The 28,000-nt window shown below is 32.7% G+C and overlaps 2 protein-coding genes across 11 annotated transcripts; both read left to right on the forward strand.

The window, feature by feature from the left end:
* The first annotated feature begins 46 nt into the window (after positions 1 to 46).
* LOC126689206 (nucleoside hydrolase 3-like) lies at positions 47 to 27,490 on the forward strand. 4 transcript variants are annotated; one of them, XM_050384301.1, is made up of 12 exons: positions 47 to 286; positions 2,509 to 2,688; positions 2,890 to 3,000; positions 4,109 to 4,387; positions 4,589 to 4,768; positions 4,966 to 5,250; positions 5,520 to 5,642; positions 5,864 to 6,061; positions 6,331 to 6,584; positions 7,225 to 7,408; positions 7,625 to 7,930; positions 27,337 to 27,490. In XM_050384301.1, the coding sequence occupies exons 1-12, from the start codon at positions 62 to 64 to the stop codon at positions 27,358 to 27,360; spliced, it is 2,349 nt and encodes a 782-aa protein (XP_050240258.1). In that variant the 5' UTR covers positions 47 to 61; the 3' UTR covers positions 27,361 to 27,490. The 4 variants fall into 4 exon arrangements, with proteins under 4 accessions (XP_050240258.1, XP_050240257.1, XP_050240259.1 ...); XM_050384300.1 differs by lacking the exon at positions 27,337 to 27,490 and adding an exon at positions 8,240 to 8,649; XM_050384302.1 differs by lacking the exons at positions 4,966 to 5,250; positions 27,337 to 27,490 and adding an exon at positions 8,240 to 8,649.
* Positions 12,323 to 27,998, forward strand: LOC126689203 (nucleoside hydrolase 3-like). 7 transcript variants are annotated; one of them, XM_050384293.1, is made up of 14 exons: positions 12,323 to 12,420; positions 17,980 to 18,056; positions 18,145 to 18,409; positions 21,227 to 21,406; positions 21,872 to 21,985; positions 22,613 to 22,894; positions 23,040 to 23,216; positions 23,412 to 23,696; positions 23,985 to 24,107; positions 24,338 to 24,538; positions 24,810 to 25,063; positions 26,320 to 26,503; positions 26,789 to 27,094; positions 27,487 to 27,998. In XM_050384293.1, the coding sequence occupies exons 3-14, from the start codon at positions 18,212 to 18,214 to the stop codon at positions 27,766 to 27,768; spliced, it is 2,586 nt and encodes an 861-aa protein (XP_050240250.1). In that variant the 5' UTR covers positions 12,323 to 12,420; positions 17,980 to 18,056; positions 18,145 to 18,211; the 3' UTR covers positions 27,769 to 27,998. The 7 variants fall into 7 exon arrangements, with proteins under 7 accessions (XP_050240250.1, XP_050240252.1, XP_050240249.1 ...); XM_050384295.1 differs by having other exon boundaries at positions 18,181 to 18,409; XM_050384292.1 differs by having other exon boundaries at positions 12,365 to 12,484; positions 17,980 to 18,088; positions 18,181 to 18,409.
* The last annotated feature ends 2 nt before the right edge of the window (positions 27,999 to 28,000 follow it).

Below are 28,000 nucleotides of genomic sequence, written 5' to 3' on the forward strand. Positions count from 1 at the left end.
GTTTGATGCTGATATTTTTGTCGCTTGCAGGGAAGAATATTCAGGGGTTTGATTTGAAAGCATGAGAATGTTGCTGCAAGGGAAATTCTGGGTTGTAGTGCTAATAATTATAGGAGTTGTTGGAGCAAATCTCTATTACTTTTTATTTTATTCTTCTGCTGGAGCTAATCTGTACAGTATTGAGGGTCTCCCGTATCGAATTCTTTTGGATACAGATGTTGATACTGATGATTTGCTTGGTCTCTTGTACCTCTTGAAGCTAAACAGATCAGAGTTTAACGTGGAAGTAAGTTCAGATGAAACTCATAAACTATTTCAACGTTAAATTTCTTGCCTTTTAAGCTAGTTTGTTTAGGCAAAGTTTGTTTTTTGGAAAAATGTTTCCCACTTCCCCCATATATATCTGGTGCAATGGAAAATGTTTTCCGCTTTTGAAATATCTTCTACTGTTCCCTTGTGTCCTCATCCTCTTTCATTCATTTTTGCTTCCAAAACCACCACCATTACTGCCATAAACGTTGTCACAGCTTGAAGTTCATGCCAGCTTGATCGAATTGCAAACGAAGGCGGAAACTCAAGGTTTGAGTTTCTGATCCTAAGTGCCTATTGACACCTATGGTTCAGCCTTGATATATGACAATTAAGAGCTCAGTTAGTTGGTTACAAATTAGTTATTTCGAGATAGACTAGCTTGAGTTAGTTAGGGTATAAACACATATGTCAATCCTTATGATCACTTGTACTAGGTTAATCATCCTTAAATATATGCGTTTAACTCTTATTTCAATAATCTTGAATGAAATTTAGTCAAGTTGTTGCGTTTTGTGTGTGTTCCTCTCTTGTCTTTTCTTTCTCTTGAAGGTAGATAGATATTCCTTGGAAGCAATATCATAATAGAGAACGTGACTCTCTCCAAGAAGTCACAAGCATTTCCATCATCCATCAATATTCCTAGTGATATTTCCTCTTCAGTAACCATTTAGAACCTTACATAATTGAAATTCCAGACCTTTAAACACATAAATACAACAACAAAATCATCAAGAACAGAGTTTCCTCATCAAAGAACACTAACCCTAAATGTGTTCCTTATAATCATGACCACTATCTCTATTCTCCACTGACAATCACCTCTAGTGTCACCACCATCACTATATTGCACCAATGTCACACCATCTGCACTATTGCTGTTACCACACCACTGTTTCTGCCACCATCACCACCTTTACCATTACCGCACATACTTTATATCTTAAACACTTTTCGTGAGTCAAAAACAGTGGAAAATGTTTTTGTTTTTTGTGAGAAAAGAAGCAATAATAAAAACAAAGCACAACATATATATTTTCCTTTTATTCTCTTTTCAAAAATTCAATAAGTACTTCAAATAAATTAACCAAACACAATAATCTACATTAACGGAAAAATCAACTACAATTTGAAAAATATTGTGTGTTGGCCCCTATGTGTTCTATTTTATCTGATGCAAATTGAAAAGATTCTATTTAGACCCCAATCAATTTATGTATTTAAATAAAACAAATTAATTCAACAAGTTTATTTTTAGTTCCACATAATAGCAAATTTATCAACCATAGTAAAGTTACAAATCTAAACAATAATAATAAAATAGAAAAAGACACAAATTTGGTAACAAAGTGGAAAACCAATGAAGAAACTCTTTAATGGTAAAATGGTAAAACCATTGGGGACCCAGTCCCATACAAAATTCTATCCAAGAAAAACAATTACAAATAATCTTCTTACAAAACCTTTGTATGACTAGCCACATTATTGCAACATCTGCAAATGCCCCACTTACCTTCTTTATTGTAACAGAGTTAGAACCCTAAGCGAATTTCTTCCATGAGCTCTTCGTCTGCATGAACCAAAACGTCTAGCACTCCAAGGAAAATCCTTGAAGATTTTCTGTAGATTTGATATGTTATGGCACTAGGATTTGCCAACACTCTCAATGATCTAAAACCTAACACAATATCACAAACAAAATTTTGAAGTTTTTAATGGAAAAACCTCCAATAAGCAAGAAAAAACCACGGGACTTAGTCCAATCAAAACTTCCACTATGAAATAATAGGTATAGAACAATCATTTCCAAAACGAATACTAAATATTTTTAACAAATCTCACCCTCTGATTGTGTTAGGTGCTCCGCCATGCCTATTTTCTTCTACAGAGTCTGAAGCTTCCTCATAGGCAATGATTTTGTTATCTTATCTAAAGTAGGCTTTCTAGAATCAACATCATCAGCCATATTTGTGATTGTAAAGTGTAAACACATTAAGTATGAGTTTACCACTACCAAAAAATCAAGCACACGCTAAAAGTTTGGGATCAATATCACCAGCCATATTTGCTCTGATGTCAGCTACAGTATATCCATTTCACATCCTAAACGCACCTACTATTTTTGTGATTAAAGAAGATAGTGACATTTTCTTTTCCCCTCAATGGGAAGATAGTGACTCTGGTATTAACTTGGTGCAGGCAGTCACTATCAGTGCAAATGGATGGTCTGATGCTGGTCATGCTGTGAATCAAATCTATGACATTCTTTACATGATGGACCGTGATGATATTGCGGTTGGAGTTGGAGGCAATGGTGGGATACTTGAAGATGGTACAATACTGCCAAATGTTGGAGGCTATCTTCCTCTTATTGAACAGGTGTGAACAAGTGTTCTGTAATAATTTTATATGTATAATTTACTAGAAAGGTCGTATGCATGTACATTGACATACTAAACTAAATCTTTTTTATAATTTTCAAAGCCTCAACTGTGAATGTTTGGCTTAAAAAATCATAATGAATTCATAAATTAATGTGTTATTATGTGTATGGTTCTAACTGTGAGTTTAATGTATCAGGGATATACAACTGCAGGATACTGTAGATATAGACAAGCTAATCCTGTTGGTCGAGGAGGGCGTTTAGATCTTGATGCCAACTTTGGAATCCGAAAAGCTTTCCTGCCACAGGTATGAATTTGTACAGTAATTTCTATTTTGGATGAAATCTTTATTGCTTGTTCCTGTTGTGGATCTGCATTCCATAAATTATGGCATGCTGATGAAAAAACAATATAAAAGCTTAAGCCAATAGTTTAGTCCCAATTATTTTATATTAACCACTCATTCATGTCATTAGTATTCAAAGTGGGATTTCACCACTTAGCAAAACACACCTCGCGTGAATATTCCAACAGTGAAATTTTAGTCTTTGACCTTATGTTGTGCTTCTTGAAAAATGAAAATGCTGACTTTTTGTCTTATGTCAATACGGTTTTGTGTGCGTTTTCAATTTTGACATGATTAATTTGTTCAAATAGAAACTTACCAAAGGATCACTCCCATAATTTGAAGTTCTCAATTGAAATCATGGTGAACTGGTATAAGACAGACGCCTAAAGATGTCTTTCCCATTGAGTTTGTCTTGTGTTTATTAGTAAATTGCAGTGCACAAAGCTTTCATTTTTTGCAATTTCAGGGAGAGGTGACTGCTAGACAGTCCTCAATTTTTTTTAGAGACTAATTCTCAAACTCAAACTTGTAACCTGTTACTTTTGGTGGAAGGCAATTGGCATTGCACCAAGGCCCAACCTCTTATTGGTAAATTTTGCTAGGGTTAGTAAATTCATTCTTACCAGGAAATGAAAATAATTTTAGCCATACTGTTCTGTTTATTGCTAGGAAAAATCTTTGCTTTTCTGAAATTGATGCTGGTTCATGGTTTGTTCATATGTCAAATGTACTTTCACTAAATGTATATTTACTATTTTGTCCAAGACAGAGAATTCAGCAAAAAAATTATATTAATAAGTAGAGAGATTGTTTCTTGTATTTTACATAAGGTAAAAGTTAATGGTCTTTTGAGCCCCCATCATTATTATTTACAAACCATATTCAACTGTCCTGTTCCTTGATATTGAAACCCAAACCAGATCTTTATACAATGGGTTTCAAATATCATATCTGAACTTCAATAACGGTTCTATTAGTTCACATGAGAATAAAGGTTTGTTCATTTCTTGATTCTATATGGTCATATCATTTATTACATGTCTCACATTATTTGTCATGTAATTAGGGGAGAAGGAATTATAATCCTCTTTGGCAACCAACTGCTCAGCAAGTGATGATTGACAGAATATCAGCAGGTCCCATAACTGTACTTCTTATTGGAACATGTACAAATTTTGCCATTTTCCTTATGAGTAATCCACATCTAAAGAAAAACATCAAGCATATTTATATCATGGGTGGTGGTGTGAGGACAAAGAACCCGACTGGTAATTTGTTCACAGATTATACTAGTAATCCTTATGCAGAGTCCAATATGTTTGGTGATCCCTTTGCTGCATACCAGGTAAGGCAGTTCTTAGGACTAGCTAATAACCAACCATTATTTCTATATGTAATCAATGATTTTGTTGATAGATTATCATATAGTTTTATTTTTTTGACAAAAGAAAATTCACTACATCAACATAGTATATGCTTTTTTTATTATTAAAGTATCTCTTGAAGCTAAAAGTGACTGCCTTTGATAATGATTACTTCTTCTCAGGTTTTTCATTCTGGTATTCCCATCACCCTTATTCCTCTGGATGCAACAAACTCCATCCCAATAAGTAAGAATTTCTTTAACACATTTGAGCAGAGTCAGAATACATACGAGGCACAATACTGCTTCCAGTCATTGAAAAAAGCTCGTGATGCATTGCAGCTTGGCGACAAATTTTATACGGTAATTTCTTAAAGGTGCTTGTTGTTGACTTCTAGTCAATTTATGTTAACATGATCTTACTCTATTCAAGACTTTTCCTTTGACTGTGAATTATGAGTATGATATATAAATACATACTTGCAAAGTTATTAAACATGTTATTTTCATCAATTTCAAGGATTATGTAAGTTAAGGTAAAACAATTTAAACTGTTGCAGAAATTTTTTATGTGGGATTCCTTTGCATCTGGTGTGGCAACTTCAATCATGTGTAAATCAAACAAGCCAAATGGGGAAAATGAATTTGCTGAAATGGAGTACATGAATATAACTGTAGTTACTTCAAACGAACCTTATGGGGTGAATGATGGCTCCAATCTATTCTTCGATGGCCGTGACATTCCAAGATTCAATTTAACAAAGGGTGGAGTACATAGTGGTCATGTTCAGACTGGACTTAGAGATCCATTCTGCATTGTGAAGAATGGGAAGGGAAAATGTCAGGTAGTAGCTTTAGTCTTGTAACATTCCATAGACAATCTCTTAATAGTTACCACTTACCCCAAATTGGACTCATTTTTTATTTCTCACCCACCAAAGCTCTCCTTCTTTTCCTCCATAATTCTGCTTTGGTAGGTGCAAACATATATGTATATATAATACTTATGCTCAAGCTGAATTGTAGTTTTCTTCATTTGTAGAGAAGTAATAATATTACTTGGACTTATGTTTTGTCTTGTTCAAAATTCATGCACTACGCAATAATGCAACAGGATGGTTATACAGCAGAGGTAACCGGTCCAGAAGCAGTTCACATGCTAGTTGCCACTTATGCAAAACCTAATCAGAACAATGACAGCACACTAAACAGACAATTTTATCGAAGTTTCTTGGATGTAAGTTTTCCTGTGTTTCTTTTTGTTCATAAATTCTTGAATTTCATTCAAGGGAGATTTGTTATTTTATGCTTGAAACAAATTAACATACTCACACAATTTCCACGCAGTGATATTTACCTGTATCATGAAGTACTGTCATGCTCTCATAACTCATTGAAATTGTCTTACATCCTACGTCGAGGTATATGTTGATGAAATTATAATACACTTTCATGCAGGTTATAAACTGCCCGCAACATACGGGGAGATTTAATTTTACAACAGAATTTCCTTATTACAAAGAAGTTCTTTACAAACCAGATTTTGGATCAAACAAACTCGGGAAACCTGTTGTTTTTGACATGGATATGAGTGCTGGAGATTTTCTAACTCTGTTTTATCTCCTTAAAGTACCTGTGGAAGTGATCAACCTCAAGGTATAGTGTTCTTTATTTCATGTTTCACCTGGCTTCCTATTTTAGGTTCTTTTATGATGTTTACCGTTTAGTTGTTACACCTTTCTAACAAAGTATAATTTGAGCACTTTGTACAAGTTTCTTTCAGCTTAAATGCTACATCTCATGCTTAAAATATTGCACAACATAGGTTTGATCCTAATTAAGATGGCAACTATTTTGGTTGTGAGATTTCAATTCATATCAAAAGCAGCAGTTTTTATGTGCATTATATTTCTTCTTTCATCTAGGCAATAATAGTAAGTCCAACCGGTTGGGCAAATGCTGCAACAATAGACATCATTTATGATTTACTTCATATGATGGGTCGTGATGACATTCCAGTTGGTCTTGGAGATATATTTGCAACGAACCAATCTGATGCAACCTTCTCAAGTGTTGGAGACTGCAAATACATTAAGGCTATCCCACATGGGAGTGGTGGACTTATTGACTCTGACACTCTCTATGGTCTGGCGCGAGATTTGCCACGAAGCCCTAGAAGGTACTTAAAATTATGTTCCGATAAGAAGTACACATAAAGGCTATTGTTTTATACATGGTGCATTAATTTGTTACATTTCTACTTCTTAGTCTCTCTCTTTTTTCTTTTTTTTCTTTTTTAAAGATTTTTAAATGGAATATGCTATGTGAATTGAATTGTCTGCTTTATTTCAAAAGGCATGACAACCAGTAGGAATTATGATCTCTTGGGTTCCACTCTTATGAGATTTTTTCCCCATTAAGGAAACATTCCCTCCTAAATACTTAACAGGAAAATATCCATCTCTTTTTATGTGTCTTTAAGGAGACATATCAATATATTATATGCCAGTATATAAGCAGATGATAAGTCAACATGCTCATGCAACAGAGCATTAGGAGCTTAATATAAGATTGATTATTCAGTGATTAATATAAAGTAATTCACATAAGTTCTATACCTTAATACATTGGCGTGATATTATACTTGTTCAGTATTTCCCTCACCCATCAGAATAATTTCTGGCTCTTGCATCATGTGAATGTGTATATCTAACTTGGTCATGGTCAGGTTAGTAATGATGTAGTGTTTTGATGTTGTCTGATCTATTTGTGGGTTGAATAGTCTGAGCATGAAACCAAAATCTGGAATTCTGTACCAGGTACACACAAGAGAACTCTTTAAAGGATGGAGCACCTCAGAAGCAGCCTCTAGCATTGGAAGTTTGGAAGTCAGTAGTGAAAACACTTGATCCAGGATCTAAGATTACCATACTGACCAATGGACCCCTTACTAATCTAGCAAAGATTATTCTATCAGAGAAAAATACCGCCTCTATTTATCACGTAAGTGAATTTCATATACTTCTTAATCTCTTATGTAAATTAAATTTGAAATTTACTTGAGCAAGTTAAAGATTTTGAATGTTATGCTCCTAAATTATTTATACATGAGTTTTAGCTCAACATTTTCCTTGACATTATGTTAAAATAAATCAAGTATCAGAGGATAGGCTAGTTGATGATATTAACATTATCCAATGATTTCAAATCTCATTGCAGGATGTATATATAGTTGGAGGACACATCAGCCGTGGTGACTGGGACAAAGGAAATGTCTTTACTATTCACTCCAATGAATTTGCAGAATTCAATATGTTTCTTGACCCTTTGGCTGCAAAGACAGTCTTTGATTCGAACCTTAACATCACCCTCATCCCACTTGGAATCCAGCGTAGAGTCAGTTCATTACCAAGGATCTTAGAAAAGTTGCAGGAGACAAAAAGGACACCTGAAGCTAAGTTCGCCAGCCGATTACTGTCAATGCTATATGGCTTGCAACAAAGTCACGTTTTATATCATCATGTGGTAAATATTTTAATCTGTGAATTGAAGTACTTACTGCTACTCCTACACTTTCCATGATTTTCTTGCTAAGAGTAGCATTCTCATCCACACACAATACAATTATAGTGCTGCTGGCATCCCTGCAGAGAGATCCAACCCAATTTCAACATTTTTTTTTTCTCACAGAAATTTTATTAACAAGCTAAAGTTTAGCAGATGGTTACAAATTCGATACATGGGTATTTTGGATCTCCCTGAATTGAAATATCTTGGTTGTGCCCCACTTCTTGTTTCCACTGCTTAGCTGCTTGACTGAATGATATTCTGCAGGATATATTCTCCCAGGAAATCCTTGGTGCACTTGTACTTGCTGGTGATCTGAAGCCAACCATGCAAGTAAAACCTGTCAAAATCTTAGCTGAAGGTGTTGAGTCCACAGATGGACAAACTATGATTGATGAAAAAGATGGAAAACTAGTCAAAATATTGGAAGATGTGAATTATACAGCTTATTACGATCTATTTGCAAACAGGCTCAACGACCTGAAGCAGTCAGCTGTGATAGGAAGTGTTGATGAACAGAGAAGGCTGTGGAGTAGACAGCCCAAATAACTTTCACAGAATTAAGGCAATTGTCTGACAGTATGAATTAACTTTTTCTTATTGACATGCAGCATTTTCAGTTGTATTGCTGCTGATATTCTTCACAGAGAAATTTTAGTAAGACCATGTTTCATGAAGGAAGTGGTCACTCTGCTTTGTATTTTTCTCAATAAAAGCATAAACAAACTATAAAAAAAAAAAAAAATAATAAAAAATAAAAACAATAAAGAATTCAACTCAACTCAAGATGGCATATAAAAGATGAGCTTGACTTGAGAGATGTGTGAATGCAATTGGGTGTGATTCGGCAAAAATATTTGCAAGTTGGCCATCGAAAAAGATTGATTGAAGTTGAAGATTTCCATATAGAAGATGATAACATCTGTAACGGCAATCAATCTCAATATGAGTAACGACAGTCGAGCACGCAGCTTCTAAATATAAAATAAATTATATTTTTGCTGTTATATTTAAATTTTGAGTTCTCTCCATTTTTTTTTTTTTTTTGAGAATTTAATGGAGTGGGTTTTAATGGTTAAAATTTACAAAAGTAGTACCTAAACCCTACCCCCGTTAAGATTTGCTCCATTTGCTTTAAGATGGAGAGTTGTCATTTGTAGAAAGTCTTGGGCACAATTAAATCTCTATATTTTTACGACAACCTTTTTTTTAAGTTGTGGTTGATCCGGGTTGATAAGGATAATTCTGAAAGTGTGGTAAATGCGAGGCAAAGCTGACAAACTTAATGAACCTGTTGACCTCGCTTGTTGCTGTTGGGTGCGCTGCACCATGTTCCAGCCCACACTTTGTCTTAGCTCATTAAATGAGCTTGTAGAAAAATTGGCAAGAAGTCAGCAAAGCAAATTGAACTTGCTGGAGGAGCTTGTCCGAAAGAGAAGAAATTGGGTTCATCTTTTCCTCTATAATTATGTACGAAAGTCCATCAACATTTATGAAGGGATGTACAAAACTCAAGCCACATAAATGATTATGTGATGTTAAACTTGTGAGACACGTTGGAAGGAAGAAAGAAAAGAAAGAAGCAAAAGGCAAGGGTGATTCGGCTAAGGAAGAGCGAAAAGAAAATGGTTGAAGCAAAGTCAAGATAAGTGGCTTGTATTTAATGTGACTTGATGTGAAGAGTGTGAAAGGGAGAAAAGAAGAAAAGATGAAGAAATAAAGGTAGAGGCCATTCGGCCATTTGGGCAGAGGAAGAAAAGAAGTGAAGTCCCATAGTGTGGTGAGGACTAGGTGCAGTCTTGAAGAGCTGCGTGAGTAAGAGCAAGCAAAAGAGAAGAGAAAAATAGAGAGACTAAGAGAAAATACACAGTGAGGAAGAGAGCAGTGAGTGAAAAGAAAAAGAGAGTTTTTTTTTACTCAAGTTGTATCTCTAAGTGTTGTAATCTCTATTTTATATAGTGAAATTATTCGAAATTTGTCCCGTGGTTTTTACCTTCAAGGAGAAAGGGTTTCCACGTAAATCTTTGTGTTTTTGTGTGGTTGTGCTTCCGCTGTGCTTGCTAAAATTTATTCACAGTAATATAGAATTTTTCCCAACAGTTGCACTCATGGACGACACCATAAGGCCGACGGTTCCACCCCAAGGCTGACGGGTGCGCCTCAAGATCAATGACGTTGGGATGAGACAACCAAGATGCATAGACAGGCTAAAAAGATGATGGAAGGAAGCTGAAGGAGATAGGTAAACCTTTGACGGATCAAACGTGGCCTTGCTTGGCCCCACGCATGAATATATAAGGAAACATCTTGTGCTTCACAATTAACCCAAATCAGAGGGATTCCTACAAGGAAAGGATCCCGCAAGATGTGCTTTAATGAAGATCTTTTCCACAAGAAAAAGCCCTCTATGCCAAGGAACGAATGTCAACCCTACCTACTATAAAAACCCCAAAACCCTCACAAACCAAGGTACACATAATTTCTCCCAGCTCTAGCATTCTAGAGTTGTGAAAGTTCTCTAACTTAACCTTCAGAAGGTATTTGGTTGATACCACACCGGTACTCTCTACAAGGTCTTCTTTGTTTTTGTTTCACTGGCGTTGTCTTGGGCACGTGAGGACTGTGTGACTTACTGACGATTTTCGGCATCATCACGGTATAATCTCTTTTTAGTTTGACTTTTGTGATGAGTTGACACCTTAGATTATTATAAAATTGTTGTGAGATTTTCTTATGGCCGTAGAAGAACTCATTTTTGAAAAAGAATTACTAGTTTTTATGGAATTAATGTGCTCCCCAAGAGCATTGTAGCATAGTCATTGGCACTTTCTAGTGTTTCTAACGAAGACATCAAGGGTTCAAATATCTTCTCCTCTAATTATTAAATTTTTTAATTTAAAAAACTAAAAAAGTACTAATTAAAATAACTTATATATTTGCTGTTATATTTAAATTTTGAGTTCTTTCCATTTTTTTTTTTTTTGAGAATTTAATGGAGTGGGTTTTAATGGTTAAAATTTACAAAAATAGTACCTAAACCCTACCCCCATTCAGATTTGCTCCATTTGGTTTAAGATGGAGAGTTGTCATTTCTTGAAAGTCTTGGACACAATTAAATCTCTATATTTTAACGACAACCTTTTTTTTAAGTTGTGGTTGATCCAGGTGTAATCTTTTTTTAGTTTGACTTTTGTGATGAGTTGACACCTTAGATTATTGTAAAATTGTTGTGAGATTTTCTTATGGCCATATAAGAACTCTTTCTTGAAAAAGAATTACTAGTTTTTATGGAATTAATGTGCTCCCCCAAGAGCATTGTAGCATACTCGTTGGCACTTTTTAGTGTTTCTAACGGAGATATCAAGGGTTTAAATCTCTTCTACTCTAATTATTAAATTTTTTAATTTTAAAAACTAAAAAAGTACTAATTAAAATAACTTATATTTTTTGTTGTTATATTTAAATTTTGAGTTCTCTCAATTTTTTTTTTTTTTTGAGAATTTAATGGAGTGGGTTTTAATGGTTAAAATTTACAAAAATAGTACCTAAACCCTAACCCCATTAAGATTTGCTCCATTAGCTTTAAGATGGAGAGTTGTCATTTCTTGAAAGTCTTGGGCACAATTAAATCTCTATATTTTTATGACAACCTTTTTTTTAAGTTGCAGTTGATCTGGGTATAATCTTTTTTTAGTTTGACTTTTGTGATGAGTTGACACCTTAGATTATTGTAAAATTGTTTTGAGATTTTCTTATGGCCGTAGAAGAACTCTTTCTTGAAAAAGAATTACTAGTTTTTATGGAATTAACGTGCTCTCCAAGAGCATTGTAGCATACTCGTTGACACTTTCTAGTGTTTCTAACGGAGATATCAAGGGTTCAAATCTTTTCTATTCTAATTATTAGATTTTTTTATTTGAAAAACTAAAAAAGTACTAATTAAAATAAACTTATATTTTTGCTGTTATATTTAAATTTTGAGTTCTCTCAATATTTTTTTATTTTTATTTTTATTTTTTGTGAATTTAATGGAGTGGGTTTTAATGGTTAAAATTTACAAAAATAGTACCTAAACCCTACCCCCATTAAGATTTGCTCCATTTGGTTTAAGATGGAGAGTTGTCATTTCTTGAAAGTCTTGGGCACAATTAAATCTCTATATTTTTACGACAACCTTTTTTTTAAGTTGCAGTTGATCCGGGTATAATCTTTTTTTAGTTTGACTTTTGTGATGAGTTGACACCTTAGATTATTGTAAAATTGTTTTGAGATTTTCTTATGGCCGTAGAAGAACTCTTTCTTGAAAAGGAATTACTAGTTTTTATGGAATTAACGTGCTCCCCAAGAGCATTGTAGCATACTATATTAATACTTTGGCTTTCTAACTACTTCATCTCTTCCTCTCCTTATACTATATTAATACTGAAAAGCTGGATGATTCAGATTAGGTATCTCTAAATCCTAGTTGCTCTTGACCTCTATTCTTGTATCTACCCTGCATAATAGTTCAATGTAAGGATTAGATTAATAGTATTGTTCCTTTTTATTGCTGTTTTTTTTTTTTTTTTTTTTTTTTTTTTTTTAATTTTGTTTCTACCTCTTTTGTGTTATGGGTCATAAATGGGTTTTTATGTATTTAGGTCGGGTACTTATACTGATATATAATTGTTTGTTTATATGTCTAAAATTGATTTGGGTTTTTTTTTTTTTTTTTTTTTTTTTAATAATGTTTGAGATGGTAACATTAGTGGTTTATATTATGTAATCTGTGTGATAGAGTTTTAGTAGTATCTGAAGCGTAGCATTTAACGTTGCTACACTCAGATTGTGCCACATTAACAGCCATGTCATTACCATTTTTTTCCTGAATTTGTCTTACAATTTAAAAATAGTTTTCCTAAATTTAAAAATACTAAAAATAAAAAATAAAAAAAATTCACAACCCTATCTCTTCCACGGTTACAATTTTAGACAGCAACCCTTCGTGTTCCACGGTTACAATTTCAAATGGCAACCATTTGTGTTCCACAGCCCTTCAACTTCCTAATGCCAGACTTTGGCTTTCTAACTCTTTCATTTCTTCCTCTCCTCATGCGATATTAATACCGAAAAGTTGGATAATTCAATTCAGGTATCTCTAAATCTCAGTTGCTCTTAACCTCCATTCTTGTGACTGCCCTACATAATAGTTCAATTTAAGGATTAGATTAATAGTATTGTTCTTTTTTATTGCTGTTTTATTTTCTTTTTTAATTTTGTTAATAACTCTTTTGTATTGTGGGTCATGTATGGGTTTTTATGTATTTAGGTTGGGTATTTGTACTGGTATATAATTGTTTGTTTCTATGTTTAAAGTTGATTTGGGTTTTTTTTTTTTTTTAATAAATATTTGAGATGGTAACATTATTGGTTTATATTGTGTAATCCATGTGATAGAGTTTTAATAGTATCTGAAGCATAGCATTTAATGTTGCTACGCTCAGGTTGAGCCACATCAGCAGTCATGTCATTACCATTCTTTTTCCTAAATTTGTCTTACTATTTAAAAATATTTTTCCTAAATTTAAAAATACTAATAAAAAGAATATAATTCCCAACCCCATCTCTTTCACAGTTACAATTTTATATGGCAACCCTTTGTGTTCCACGGTTATAATTTCAAATAGTAACCCTTTGTGTTCCATGGTTACAATCTCAAACAGCAACCCTTTGGCTTCCTAATGCTAAACTTTGGATTTCTAACTCCTTCACCTCTTCCTCTCCTCACACTGTATTAATACTGAAAAGTTAGATGATTCAATTTAGGTATCTCTATATACCAGTTGCTCTTGACCTTTATTCTTGTGACTGCCCTGCATAATAGTTCAATGTAAGGATTAGATTAATAGTATTGTTCTTTTTTATTGCAGTTTTCTTTTTCTTTTTTAATTTTGTTGCTACCTCTTTTGTGTTGTGGGTCATAAATGGGTTTTTATGTATTTAGGTTGGGTTTTTGTACTGATATATGATTGTTTGTTTCTATGTTTAAAATTAATTTATGTTTTTTTTTTAAATGTTTGAGATGGTAACATTATTGGTTTATATTGTGAAATCTGTGTGATAGAGTTTTAGCAGTATCTGTGTGATAAAGTTTTATTAGTTAGAAAATTGAATGATAGAGTTTTAGTAGTATTGTTAGGTTTTTAGATCCCTGTAAACTAAATTGTTTAACCTAATTAATTAACCAAGTGAATACTTAGGTTTATTATTTAGATCTAGGTTAAAACAAAACAATCATATCATGCAAAGCAACAAAAAAGTAAATAACACAATGATATGATGACCTAGAAAAATCAAATCGGTAAAAAACCTGAGGAGGATTTAACCTAACTATCCTCAAGGTAAAAAGCAAATCCACTAGAAAGAATTGAAGTTTACAATAAGATTTAGACCGCTAACATCCTATTACTACCACATGTACAACTTACTACCATGACTCCATGATTGCTCCAAGTCCATGGGCTACTTCTTTCATTGGACTTTGCAACACAAACACCCACAATTGTGACTATCAACACAAACTCTTCTGTTTGTGACTCTAGATCACCCTTGAAGGTTTAGATCATCAGCATCTTTGATGACTAGAGAATGTAGCAACTTCTACAAACCTTGATCTTGAGATTCTTCAAGGAATAACACCAGTAGAAGATATGAGAGAGCTTTTTGGGTACAAAACCCTAGATACAAAAGAGACATACTCTTCTCTCTCTGAAAAGCCTTATAAAAACGTGCTTAGGGTTTCCTTTATATACTAGGAGAAGTAGATCTAAAACCCTAATCATTTTTGGGCTTGAACTGCTGTTGGGCCGAACTTAAAATTCTACAAACCCATATTTCGATTGGTCGAACCAGGCAAATTCTGAAATCTTCTTTCTACAGCTTACTTGTTCTTGAATCTTGACTTGAATCACCTTGAACATTGTCTAATAATACCTATAGACTCTAAGATCTATATCTAGATAAGTTTATGTTCACGATTTGCCAATTGTTCTAAACTTTTAGAACCTAACAAGTATCCGTGCCTACAAAAATTCAATTGAATGGTGTAATCCATGCCTGCAGAAACTCAATTTGATAAGGCGTTTTAGTAGTTAGCAAATTGAATTATAGAGTTTAAAATTCAATACTATACTTAAAACATGATACTTCTTCATTTTTCTTAGTCTCCTCATTTAAGTGAATCCCTCCTTCATCATTGGAATTGATTTAAAATTTCTTCTATTAGCTTTGATTGTATTTGATTGTACTCTTAGCCATCACATGGATATAAATGAAGTGATTACACGCCTATTGCTTTGGAAGGAGATTCCATTGTTGGACAAATAGTTTAGGTAACCAAAAGAATATTTGGCTCCAAAGTGGATGATATGTAGAGTATCCTTGAAATTGAAAAAGAATTGTCTATTGAAGTAGAAACTACAAGTTAGAGAGGCTAAACAGTTTATGTAGATATTGTTTAATGAGAGAGGCTGAATAGTTCATGTAGAGTATCGTTGACATTGGGAATTTGTATTGTTGTTGCATTAGTATAACTCAAGTGTGGCATGAATTACCAGAATTTTGTATTGCAACTCACTGCTGTTGGTGACTAGAATTTGTATTGCAACTCAAGCTGTTGGTGAGAATTTTTATTGCTATTTTTATTTGTTTGGGTTGGTTGAAATGATTAAAATTTACTAGTGATATGTTATTAAGTTCTTTAGCGTGGTGAATCCCACAAAAATTGGTAGTTACATATCAGAAGTTCTTCATGTTGGCCTTCTTGGGCCTCTGTTTTAGGTGGATTTGCTCAGTTTTTATGAACTTAATATATGATTCAACATGAATATATAGTCTGATGGAAATTAAATTTTACTAATTTCTAATAATAATTGGGGTTGATGATATTCTCATGAACTAGCTAGTATGAATATCCTTTGCTACAAGTGTCTATGTAGAACAGAAACTTATGTACTTTGTAGCAAAAGAGAAATATCAGGTTTTGTGCAGAGCATCAGATATACAACAAAGAAATAGAAAACAAAATTTTAGCACTTCATTGTCCTTATTTATTTTGGTGATCTTGAAGTTGTTTAATTTGGTTTAGTATGCAATATTATGTATTAATCCAACTCAAGTGAAACAAAGTAAATAGGATATATTCTTGATGATATGATGTAGAGCATTCAATCAATTATATTTTGGTATTGATCAATTTTAAACTCATCCACATATTTATATCTTAATTAAAAAATGCATATTAATTTTAAAATTTAAGTACTATTTCAAATTTGCATAAGCATATGCCAGAAGAAGTTCATGGTGTTCCACGTCTCTATTAGGGTAAGTTTATCATTTTATCATTAAAAGAATAACAAAAGAAGTCACAAGACACAAATTTTTCTGTTTCTTTATGTGTTTAGTGTTTTTTTTTTTTTTGTGTGGAAAAAGACTATGCTTGAAATTTGATTGAGAACTAGAAAATCAGGAAAAAGAAATGCATCAACATCTGATGGAATAGTCTCCATCCAATGTCTTTTTTATCTTCATAATTTTTCATTTTGGGGCTTACTGTGACTTGAGCCACATTGTCTAAGGAAATGAAACACTTTAGTGGGTGTTCTACTTCCGTTATATGTGTCTGCAATTTGTTTAGTTCATAGGTTTGTTTATTATTTATTCTCCTTGATGTGCTATATCATAAATGATTGTTTTTTTAATATAATTTTTTAATGGTAATTATCATCATTTTTGTTGTAGTTAAATCAAAATAAGATTATGCTAGATCTGCATAATTAGTAGTTGTTGCATCTTCATCACTATCACAAGTTTAAGATAGAGATTACCCTCATCAATAGTTGTTGTGTCTTCTTCATTACCAGATCTGATCATCTTAACAAACCTTTTTATTTATCTGATTGTACCACATATATTTATTTACTTTTAAGATGGATTCTATTTGATTGTAAGATTTTTATGTTTTTTGATATAAATTTACTAGCTAGTATGCTAGCCAAACCACTTGCTTCTTCAGTTTTTTTTTTTTTTTTTTAATCTTTTACTTTTCCTCCAACACTATCATAATTGGTTGTCTCTTTGATAGCATGTTCTATTTCCATCGCTATATATATATATATATATATTGTTTTGTAGGATCCAAGCAAGAAAGAGTTTAAGATGCTTGCTATGTTATTCTCTCAAATTTTTTACAGCATGAACAACTTGCGGTATTGAAGAAATTACTGAATATTTTACATCAATAGCTATTTGTTAATAGGTGTTTGACAACTTTAGAATATGAAAAGTTTTAGGTTAAATGGGTAACAACTTTAATTTTGTTAATTTTTTGCTTTCTAAATTACTAATAGTGATTTTTCACGTTAAATTAGTAGTTTATTTGTATACTAATCAGCTACAATGTTGTAATGTTATTTATTTTTTCTTTCTAATTTGTGAGGTTTAATTCAAGTAATATTGAACAAATCCTCTGAAATCAAAATTCAATACAAAAGAAATTTAGTTAGGGACTTTGTAAGACTAAGGGAGTTTGAAGATAATATAAGTTTTGGCCTCATGTAATATACTTATATTGGTTAAGGAGAGCTTGAAAATAATATAAGTTTTGGCCTCATGTAATATACTTATATTATGAGCTTCAGTTGCTACAAATAGTATTGTAGTAACTTAGATATGAAACTCCAGATGTGACACAAACAGCAAAGGATAGCAATATTCACTAATATTTGTCTTTTAATTTAAATGGTATTTGGCATAATTGCTTAGCATTCATTAGATTTCATTTTCAGTAATTTTTTCATGCATCACACGGATTAGTGACCAGTTATATTAATTAACATCAGTAATTTTTCCGTGCATCACACGAATTAGTGACTAGTTATATTAATTTGCAAATTCTAATATGCGGCTGCCTCTCTTTCTCTCTATATTAATACTATTGCCGCACACTAACTTCATATATAATGGCATAGGTCGGCTATGGCTTAAAGCCCAATCAATTGTTGTACAAGACAAAGTCAAGCCACACACAACAAACAAAGTCCTTCTTGTACAAATATCTTCACACTCTGTTATTCTTTGGTTTGTGTAGGACATTATTTTTTGTGTGTTTTGTTATTCTTTGGTTTTTTGTTCAGGAACGAGGAGCATTTTCTCGATTTCTTTTTTTGCAGGGAAGAGAATTCTGGGCTTAAATTTGAAACCATGAGATTAATGGTGGTGCATGGGAATTTCTGGGTTGTAGTATTATTAATTATAGGAGTTGTTGGAGCTTATAATTTGTACAACGTGGAGTGTCTCCCACTCCCACATCGAATTCTTTTGGATGCAGATGTTGATACTGATGATTTCTTAGCTCTGTTGTACCTCTTGAAGCAAAACAGATCAGAGTTTAAGGTGGAAGTAAGTTCATATATATGAATGTTTTGAATGTATAACACATGCAGCTAAGTATTCCCATTTTCGATTGGTGTCACTTTCTTTCATTACTTACCGAGTTTTGCATGTCAGCTAGGGTTCCATGCAAAACTATATATATGAATTTTTTTTTTTTTGAGAATCAACTACATATATGATTTGAACGTTAAAACTTTTGCATGTTTGTTTAGGCGATATTTGTTTTCAAAAAGAAAAAAAAAATGCTTTTGATATTTTTTCTATATTTGGTGTAATAAAAATTTTTGATCAATGGATAACAGTTCGAAGTACAGAAAATAATTTTAAAACGCTCCTCAAAATGTTTTCTACTTCCAAAAAAGCAAAAATACATTGTCTGTCACTTACTTCCTCACCCTCTTAAATTTATTTGCCCTACTAGAATCAGCACAATTATTGCATCCACCCAACACCATTACACCGCCACCATTATCGCCTTTGCTGCTACCACCACCATTGCCTTTACTGTCATCACCACCATTTCCACCAGTACTACCGCATTATTGTTGTCATCACCATTCCACACCAACATATATTATTTTTTGTGCAAGTCAAACAGCAAAAATTACTTTTTGGATAAATTTCTATTGTCACAACCAAATACAAAAATTGTTGGAACACTTTTTTTTTTTCCCTCTTTGTGCAAATTCAAATAAATTTGTCAAGCACAGCAACCTACGTACACAGAAAAATCAACAACAATCTACAAGCAAGACATTGGATTTTTTTTTTTTTTTTTTTTTTTTTTACATAGACCTCCATTAAGAAAGGAAAAACTATGGGACCTAGTCCGATTTTAAAATCTTCATTCTAAAATAACAATGCTTTCCCAGACAAATATACCATAGGCTATCAAAACAAATTAAGAAAGCACTCTTCTTCAGTCACAAAAATATTTCTCACACTAGAGTGATTTTTATTTTTAAATATATATATATATATATAAAGCCAAAGTTAAGAGAAAATCTAATTAGATTTTAAATTAGATTTCAATTCGATTGCCATGTATATATCCCATCTAATTTTTAATTTGAGTCAAGTGAATTATTGGGGTGTAAAAATCAAAGATTCCAAATTCAATTATATTCTAATTTTAATTGGAGTCCAATTTTATGTCACGTTTCTTATCTAAATTTTAAAATTTTTGTATCAAGTGAATTATTAGGTGCAAAAATCAAAGAGTTTAAATCCAATTAGATTCTAAATCATATATAATGAGAAACTATTATATATTTTAGAAATATATGACTTAAAAAATGTATAAGTTGTAACTCTTATATCAGGTATAATTTAAATTCATATATATGTATAATTGTGATTATTTTTAAATACACCTATTTATATGCATGACCACTACTAAGCAACATACTAAATTTTAATTAAAAAAAAAAGTTTAAATTTTATGTTTTGTAGGTTCCCCCCCCCCCCCCCCCATTTTTTATGCTCAAGTTCTCACTCCCCCCCTCTCCCCCTCCTTGTCTTCTTTTTCTTAATCCTCCGTTTAATGACATTGATTTCTTTATCAAAAATATATATATAAATTACACTCTTTTAGTTAGCTCTGTTGTCATTTTGATCCAATAAGTTTCATTTATTTATTTATTTTAGTAATGTAATTTTACATTTTTTGTCACTGTTAACCTATCCTCAATTTCGCTAAAAAAAGTTGCTGTTAAGGATTAACAATGACAACAAATGTGAACTTATGGGGCCAAAATGACACTTACAATACTAAAATAAGAATTAACCAAACTTAAAAATTTGCCTTTTTTTAATTTAAAAAAGAAAGAAAGAAATTTTAGCAGCTTTTAAAGTGTTAAAAAATTATTTTATTATAATTAAAATGGCTTATGAATGGAAGGATTAACGGTGATAGTAAATACAAATTTACAAGACCAAAATGACAATTAACAAAAATGATATATATATATATATATATATATATTTGTATGTATGTATAATTTTTTTTTCCATTTATTTTCTTTTTCTAATTGCTTTCTTTTATTTACTTATTTATTTTAAATATTAAGTTGGTTGGCGACATGTCATCTTACGTGACCACAGCCAACAAATCTCTTATTTGAGGGGCTCTTCCGTGTCCACTATTTTTCTACAATCCTCAAGTTTCTCAAGTTATAATTTCATGCATAAACTCCGTTAATTTTTTTTTTTTTTTTTAAATGCTAGAACATTAGTAATAAAATTTCATTTTATTTTTGGCAAAAATACCATTTACATTCATTAAATTTAGTGTATTTTTTTATTGAAAATACTTTGAAATTTTATTAATTTTTAAGTATTAAGAACTATTTTTTTAATAGTTAACAGATTTTATAGACAGAATGACTAACGTTGATAACAAACATAAACTTTAAAAACTAAAATGACAAAAATGAAGCTTAAAGGCCAAAAGTGACAATCTGCCAAACTCAAAGGTTGTAATTAGCCGGCTGTATACTCAATTTCTATGACAAATAAAGCAAACATATTTTATTTGAATTGCATTGACACTGCTTCTCTAAATAAGTGATCAAGTACCTTGAAGTAGACTTTCTAAAATCAACTTGTCTTCCACAGTGAAAGCACTAACACAATCTAGAAGTTTGAAATCAATATCATCCATATTTCATATATTTGCTCTGATGTCAGCTATCACTTTATCCACTTCATCAAGATTCAAAAGCACCTACTATTTTATGATTATTACAGAGAAGATTGTGACTCTTTTTTTCTTTTTTTCTTGAATTATTATAACATAGTGACACTGGTATTATGTTGGTGCAGGCAGTCACTATCAGTGCAAATTCATGGTCTGATGCTGGACATGCTGTGAATCACATCTATGACATTCTTTACATGATGGACCGTGATGACGTTGCTGTTGGAGTTGGTGGCGATGGTGGGATACTAGAAGATGGTACTATATTGCCAAATGTTGGAGGCTATCTTCCTATTATTGAACAGGTGTGAACAAGTAGTTTCTGTAATAAATTTATAAGAACAATTTGCTAGAAAGATCTTATGCATGGATGCACCTTAAAATCCTAAACTACATTTGCTATATAAGTCATCTGAAAGCATAGGTACGATGTAATATTGTGTGAATGGTTCTCACTCTGAGTTTAAAAGCATAAAAAACCAAAATGAATGTACTTATCCACAAACTAATTAATGATATAAGGGCAGCACAGTTACTTGTATGTTTTACCTTAAGTTCTCCAATTAAATTCAATCATGTGGTTGGATTGTTGGAATGACCAATGAGTTGTGATTTTCATTGTTTTTGGCAGAAAATAGCACATTTTGTGATGTATCGGTCAATACAATCACATGTTTGAATTTAATTGGAGAACTTAAGTACAAGCCCATGAAATAATTCTTTACCCATGTTATTATGTGCATGGTTCTAACTGTGATTTTATGTATCAGGGGAATACAACTGCAGGATATTGTAGATATAGACAAGCTATTCCTCCTGGTCAAGGAGGAGGGCGATTAGATATTGATGCCAACTTTGGAATCCGAAGAGCTTTCCTCCCACAGGTATAAATTTGCACTGTAATTTCTATAAATCATGGCATGCTGATGTACTGATACTCTTATTGGATTCATTGCCTCTGTAAGTTGTCATTGGACTATGGTCTAAAGAAAATAAGGTATAACATGATCAATTAAAATACTAAAATCATTGTTTGATTTTCATGGTGACTAGAATTGACAGTCTTACTCAAGTATTGTCTCATCAATATCTAATAACTTACTTTTCTTATTTACTTGAAACGTGTTGACTGATCCTTCAAATTTATATTCACTATTTTGTCCAAAACAGAGAATTCAGCACTAATTTTACATTAATAAGTAGAGAAACGTTTCTTGTATTATAAATAGAGTTTTAAGGTAAATTTTTTAAGGTCTTTTGAGTCCCCATCATTATTAAGTACAAACCATGTTCAACTGCTATGTTCCATTGTTCCATGATTTTGGAATGGTGTTTTAAGATTAGCTACAGACCTTTAACCAGATCTGTATACTTGGTGTTTGCAAATATCATATGTGAACCTCAATAACAATTCTATTAGTTCACATGAGAAAACTAAAGGTTTGTTCTATCTTGATTCTTTATGGTCATGTCATTTTATGCATGGCTCACATAATTTGTCATGTAATTAGGGGATAAGAAAGTATACTCCACTTCAACAATCAACATCTCAGCAAGTGATGATTGACAAGATATCATGGGGTCCTATAACTGTAATTATTACAGGATCACACACAAATCTTGCAATTTTTCTTATGAAAAATCCACATCTAAAGAGAAATATCGAGCATATTTATATCATGGGAGGTAGTGTGAGGTCAAAGAACGGAGACCCTGGCAATTTGTTCTCAGATTCTACTAGTAATCCTTACGCAGAATTCAATATATTTGCAGACCCTTTTGCTTCATACCAGGTAATGCAGTTCTTAAGACATGCTAGTAATCAATCATTGTGTCTTAGTATAATTTATGATTACCTTGACAGACTTACATAACATATTGGTGCATCTCTAGAAGCTAAAAGTGACTGAATTTGATAATGATTCTGTTTTTTTTCAGGTTTTCCATTCTGGCATTCCCATCACCCTTATTCCTCTGGATGCAACAAACACCATCCCAGTTAGTAAGAATTTCTTTGACACATTTGAGAAGAGTCAGAATACATATGAGGCACAATACTGCTTCCAGTCATTGAAAACAGATCGTGATACAACACTTGGCGACCTGTTTTATACGGTAATTTCTTAAAGGTGCTTGAGGTTGACTTGTAGTCAATGTATGTTAACATTATCTTACTCTTTTCAGACTTTTCTTCTGACTGCCAATTATGAGTATGATGTATAAATACATACTTACAAAGCAATGAAACATATGATTTGCATCAATTACAAGGATCAAGTAAGTTATGTAATACAATTTAACATGTTGCAGAACTTTTATATGTGGGACGCCTTTGCAGCTGGTGTGGCAATTTCAATCATGCATAAATCAAACAACACTAATGGGGAAAATGAATTTGCTGAAATGGAGTATATGAATATAACTGTAGTTACTTCAAACAAACCTTATGGGGTGCATGATGGCTCCAATCCATTCTTTGATGGCCGTGACGTTCCAAGATTCAATTTGACAATGGGTGGAGTACATAGTGGTCATGTTCAAACTGGACTAAGAGATCCATTCTGCATTGTGAAGAATGGGACAGGAAAATGCCAGGTAGTAGCTTTTGTAGCTTGCTTTAGTCTTGTAACACTCAATAGACTGATAGACAACCTTTTAGTAGTTACCATCAATTGGACTCATTTTTTATCTGTCTCACCCACCAAAGCTCTAGCTTATTTTCCTCCAAAATTCAGCATTGGTAGGGGGATACATACATATATAATACTTGAGCTCAGGCTGAGCTGTAGTTTTCTTCATTTGTAGAGAATTAATAATATTACTTGGACTTATATTTTGTCTTGTTCAAATGTTCATGCCCTTTCTATTGCAATAATCCAACAGGATGGTTATACAGCAGAAGTAACTGGTCCAGAAGCAGTTCGAGTGCTAGTTGCCACGGAAGCAAAGCCAAATCAGAACAATGACAGTACACTAGACAAACAATTTTATATAAGTTTCTTGGATGTGAGTTCATCTGCGTATCTTTCCTTTCATAAATTCTTGAATATTATTCATTTAACACCAATTTGTTATTTTATACTTGATACACATGAACATAAATACACACACAAAATTGCCATGCACAATTCATGTCTAACTGTTTCCTGAAGTACACCAATGCACTCATTATGGTTGTCTTTCATCCTAACAATGACATATATATTGATGAAATTATATCACACACTTTCTTGCAGGCTCTAAACCGCCCTCAAGATACTGGCAGATTTAATTTTACAACACAATTTCCTTATTATTACAAAGAAGTTCTTTACAAACCAGATTTTGGATCTAAAAAACTTGGGAAAACTGTTGTTTTTGACATGGATATGAGTGCCGGAGATTTTCTAGCTCTGTTTTACCTCCTTAAAGCACCTGTGGAAGTGATCAACCTCAAGGTATAGTGGTCTTTATTTTTCATGTTTCACCCAGCATCCTTTTTTAGGTTCTTTTATGATGTTACCTTCTAGTTGTCACACCTTTCTAGCAATGCATAATTTGAGCACTTTGTACAAGTTGCTTTCTGCTTAATAACTACTACTCATTCTTAACATATTGCACAATATAGGTTTTATCCTGGTAAACATGGCTACTATTTTGGTTGTAAAATCTCAATTGATACCAAAAGCAAGTAGTTTTGACATGCATTTTATTTCTTCTTTCATCAAGGCAATAATAGTAAGTCCAACCGGTTGGGCGAATGCTGCAACAATAGACATCATTTATGATTTACTTCATATGATGGGCCGTGATGACATTCCAGTTGGTCTTGGAGATATATTTGCAATGAACCAATCTGATTCAATCCTCTCAAGTGTTGGAGACTGCAAATACATTAAGGCTATCCCACATGGGAGTGGTGGACTTATTGACTCTGACACTCTCTATTCTCTAGCGCGAGATTTGCCACGAAGCCCTAGAAGGTACTTAAAATTATGTTCCTTTAAGAAGTACACATAAAGGCTAATGTTTTATACATAGCGCATCAATTTCTTAAATATCTACTTAGTTTTTTTTTTTTTTTTTTAAATAAAATATACAATGTGAATTAAATTGTCTGCTTTATTTTAAAAAGTATGACAACCAGTAGGAATTATATTATGATCTCTTGGGTTTCCACTCTCATACAGTTAGTTCCTTCTTCATCATATATCAATAATATTTAGTTAATCCAATCCATTAGCATTAATTTTCCATCATTATATATATATAACCATTTCATCAAAACCATGAGTCAACATTAAGATATACCATACTTAGTTCATAAAAAAAAAAATATAAATAAATGGTTATGCTAACGAGTGCCTTTAGGACACTCATTAATAATCCATTTTAAGAAAGTTTTGATAACACTTTTATGGGAAATGAAAAAAGCTGTTAAAATATTAATTACTTTTTTTTTTTCATTTCCCATAAAATTTTCTTTAAATTGATTATTAACCAGTGCTCTAAGGACACTTGTTAGCATTTTCCATAAATAAAAACCATACTTAGAGATGACAAGATGCAATTACTGAGATGCACTTTTTTTAATGAAAGAAGACACAATTTTAGTATTTGAGTAAATGATGCTTGGGAGAAAGCAACAAACTTGAATGTCTCCCATAGAAAATACCCTGAACTAGAGGAAGTCATTTGATCAACCAAAGCTAAAATATACCCTTGATTGACTTAGAACTTAACATTAATGGTATAAAGTTGGATGAGACATGCATGAGTTTGGTAACTATTGTACTGTTGACTGATGCCTAGGTCTTCTTTTTTTGCTTTTCAAGACTCTTCTTATAATGATTTTTTTTTTTTTTCTCAGAACAGATCTCTGTTAAGGAAACAATCCCTCCTATATAAACAGGAAAAATCCATCTCTTTTTAGGTTTATGGAGACAAATCGCTATGTTAGTATAAATTAAATAAGCAGATGATAAGTCAATGGCTGGTTAATATAAAGTAAATCACATTTGTTTTATACATTAATAATACATTGGCATGATATTATACTTGTTTCAATATTTCCCTCACGCATCAGAACAATTGGCTCGTGTCATGACTCATGAGCATGTGTATATCTGAGTCTGACCTGGTCATAGTTAGGTTGGTAATGACAGTGTTTTGATGTTGTCTAGCCTATATGTGGCTGAATAGTCTGAGGGTGAGACTGAAATCTAGACTTCTGTACCAGGTACACACAAGATGACTCTCCAAACGATGGAGCTACTCAGAAGCAGCCTCTAGCATTTGAAGTTTGGAAGTCTGTAGTGAAAACACTTGATCCAGGATCTAAGATTACCATACTGACCAATGGACCCCTTACTAATTTAGCAAAGATTATTCAGTCAGAGGAAAATACAACCTCTTTTATCCAGGTAAGTGGATTTCATGCACTAGTTAATTTCTTATGTAAATTTGAAGAGGAATTGAAAAGTGCTTGAGCAAGCTAAAGATTTTGAAATTGATGCATATCTTACCAGAAATATATTTAGAGATTTCTAGGTGAAGCATGATTTTCTTTTCACATTACACTAGTGTTGTAATGATGAACTGGACAACATGAGCTCAACATTTGTCTTGACATTATGTTAAAATAAATCAGGTATCGGATGGTAGGCTAGTTAATGGTATTAACAATATGATTTCAAATCTCATTGCAGGATGTATATATAGTTGGAGGACACATCAGCCGTGGTGACTGGGACAAAGGAAATGTTTTTACTATTCACTCTAATGAATTTGCAGAATTCAATATGTTTCTTGACCCTTTGGCTGCAAAGACAGTCTTTGATTCGAACCTTAACATCACCCTCATCCCACTTGGAATCCAGCGTAGAGTCGGTTCATTACCAAGGATCATACAAAGGTTGCAGGAGACAAAAAGGACACCTGAAGCTAAGTTCGCCAGCCGATTACTGTCAATGCTATATGGCTTGCAACAAAGTCACTTTTTATATCATCATGTGGTAAATGTTTTAATCTGTGAATAGAAGTACTTACTGCTACTCCTACACTTTCCATGATTTTCATTCTAAGAATAGCATTCTCATCCACACACAATACAGAATGATCCAACCCAATTTCAACTTTTTTTTTTTTTGCTTTAGATAAAAGGCTTTTGGCTTCTTCCATTGATTGACCTATTTGTCACTTTTTGACTTTCTGCAAAAGATTTGAAAGATTGTAACATTAAAGACGATTTTTGTAGATTGTTGCCCACATAAAATGCTAAAAGTTTAGCAGATGGTTACAAATTGGATACATGTATATGTTGAATCTGCATGACTTGAAGAATCTTGGATGTCCCACATGTTATTTCCACTGCTTAGCTACTAGACTGAATGTTATTCTTCTACAGGACATATTCTCTGGGGAAATCCTTGGTGCAGTTGCACTCGCTGATGATCTGAAGCCAAACGTGCAAGTAAAGCCTGTCAAAATCCTTGCCGAAGGTGTTGAATCCACAGATGGACAAACTGTGATTGATGAAAAAGAAGGAAAATTTGTCAAAATTTTGGAAAATGTGAATTCTACAGTGTTTTATGACCTTTTTGCCGACAGGCTAAACGATACCAAGCAGTCTGCGGTGATAGGAAGTTTTGATGGTCAAAGGCGGCAGTGGAGTAGACCACCCATATGAATTTGATTTTGCTTGAAGGGTTAAGGCAATATTATGACAAAGGCATGGCAGCATTTTTCAGTTGTATTGCTGATTTTCTTCAAAGATATTTTTTAACAAGACCATTTTTGATACAGGAAGCGGTCACTCTGCTTTGTACTTAGCTCAAAGAAACCAAAAACAGATAAGATAGAAGACTAGAATAATACCATTCAAAGTTTTTCTTTTTCCTATATCTTTATTGAAGCTAATG

Source organism: Quercus robur, chromosome 6 (genome assembly GCF_932294415.1).
Source record: "Quercus robur chromosome 6, dhQueRobu3.1, whole genome shotgun sequence".
In the NCBI taxonomy this organism is placed as follows: domain Eukaryota; kingdom Viridiplantae; phylum Streptophyta; class Magnoliopsida; order Fagales; family Fagaceae; genus Quercus; species Quercus robur.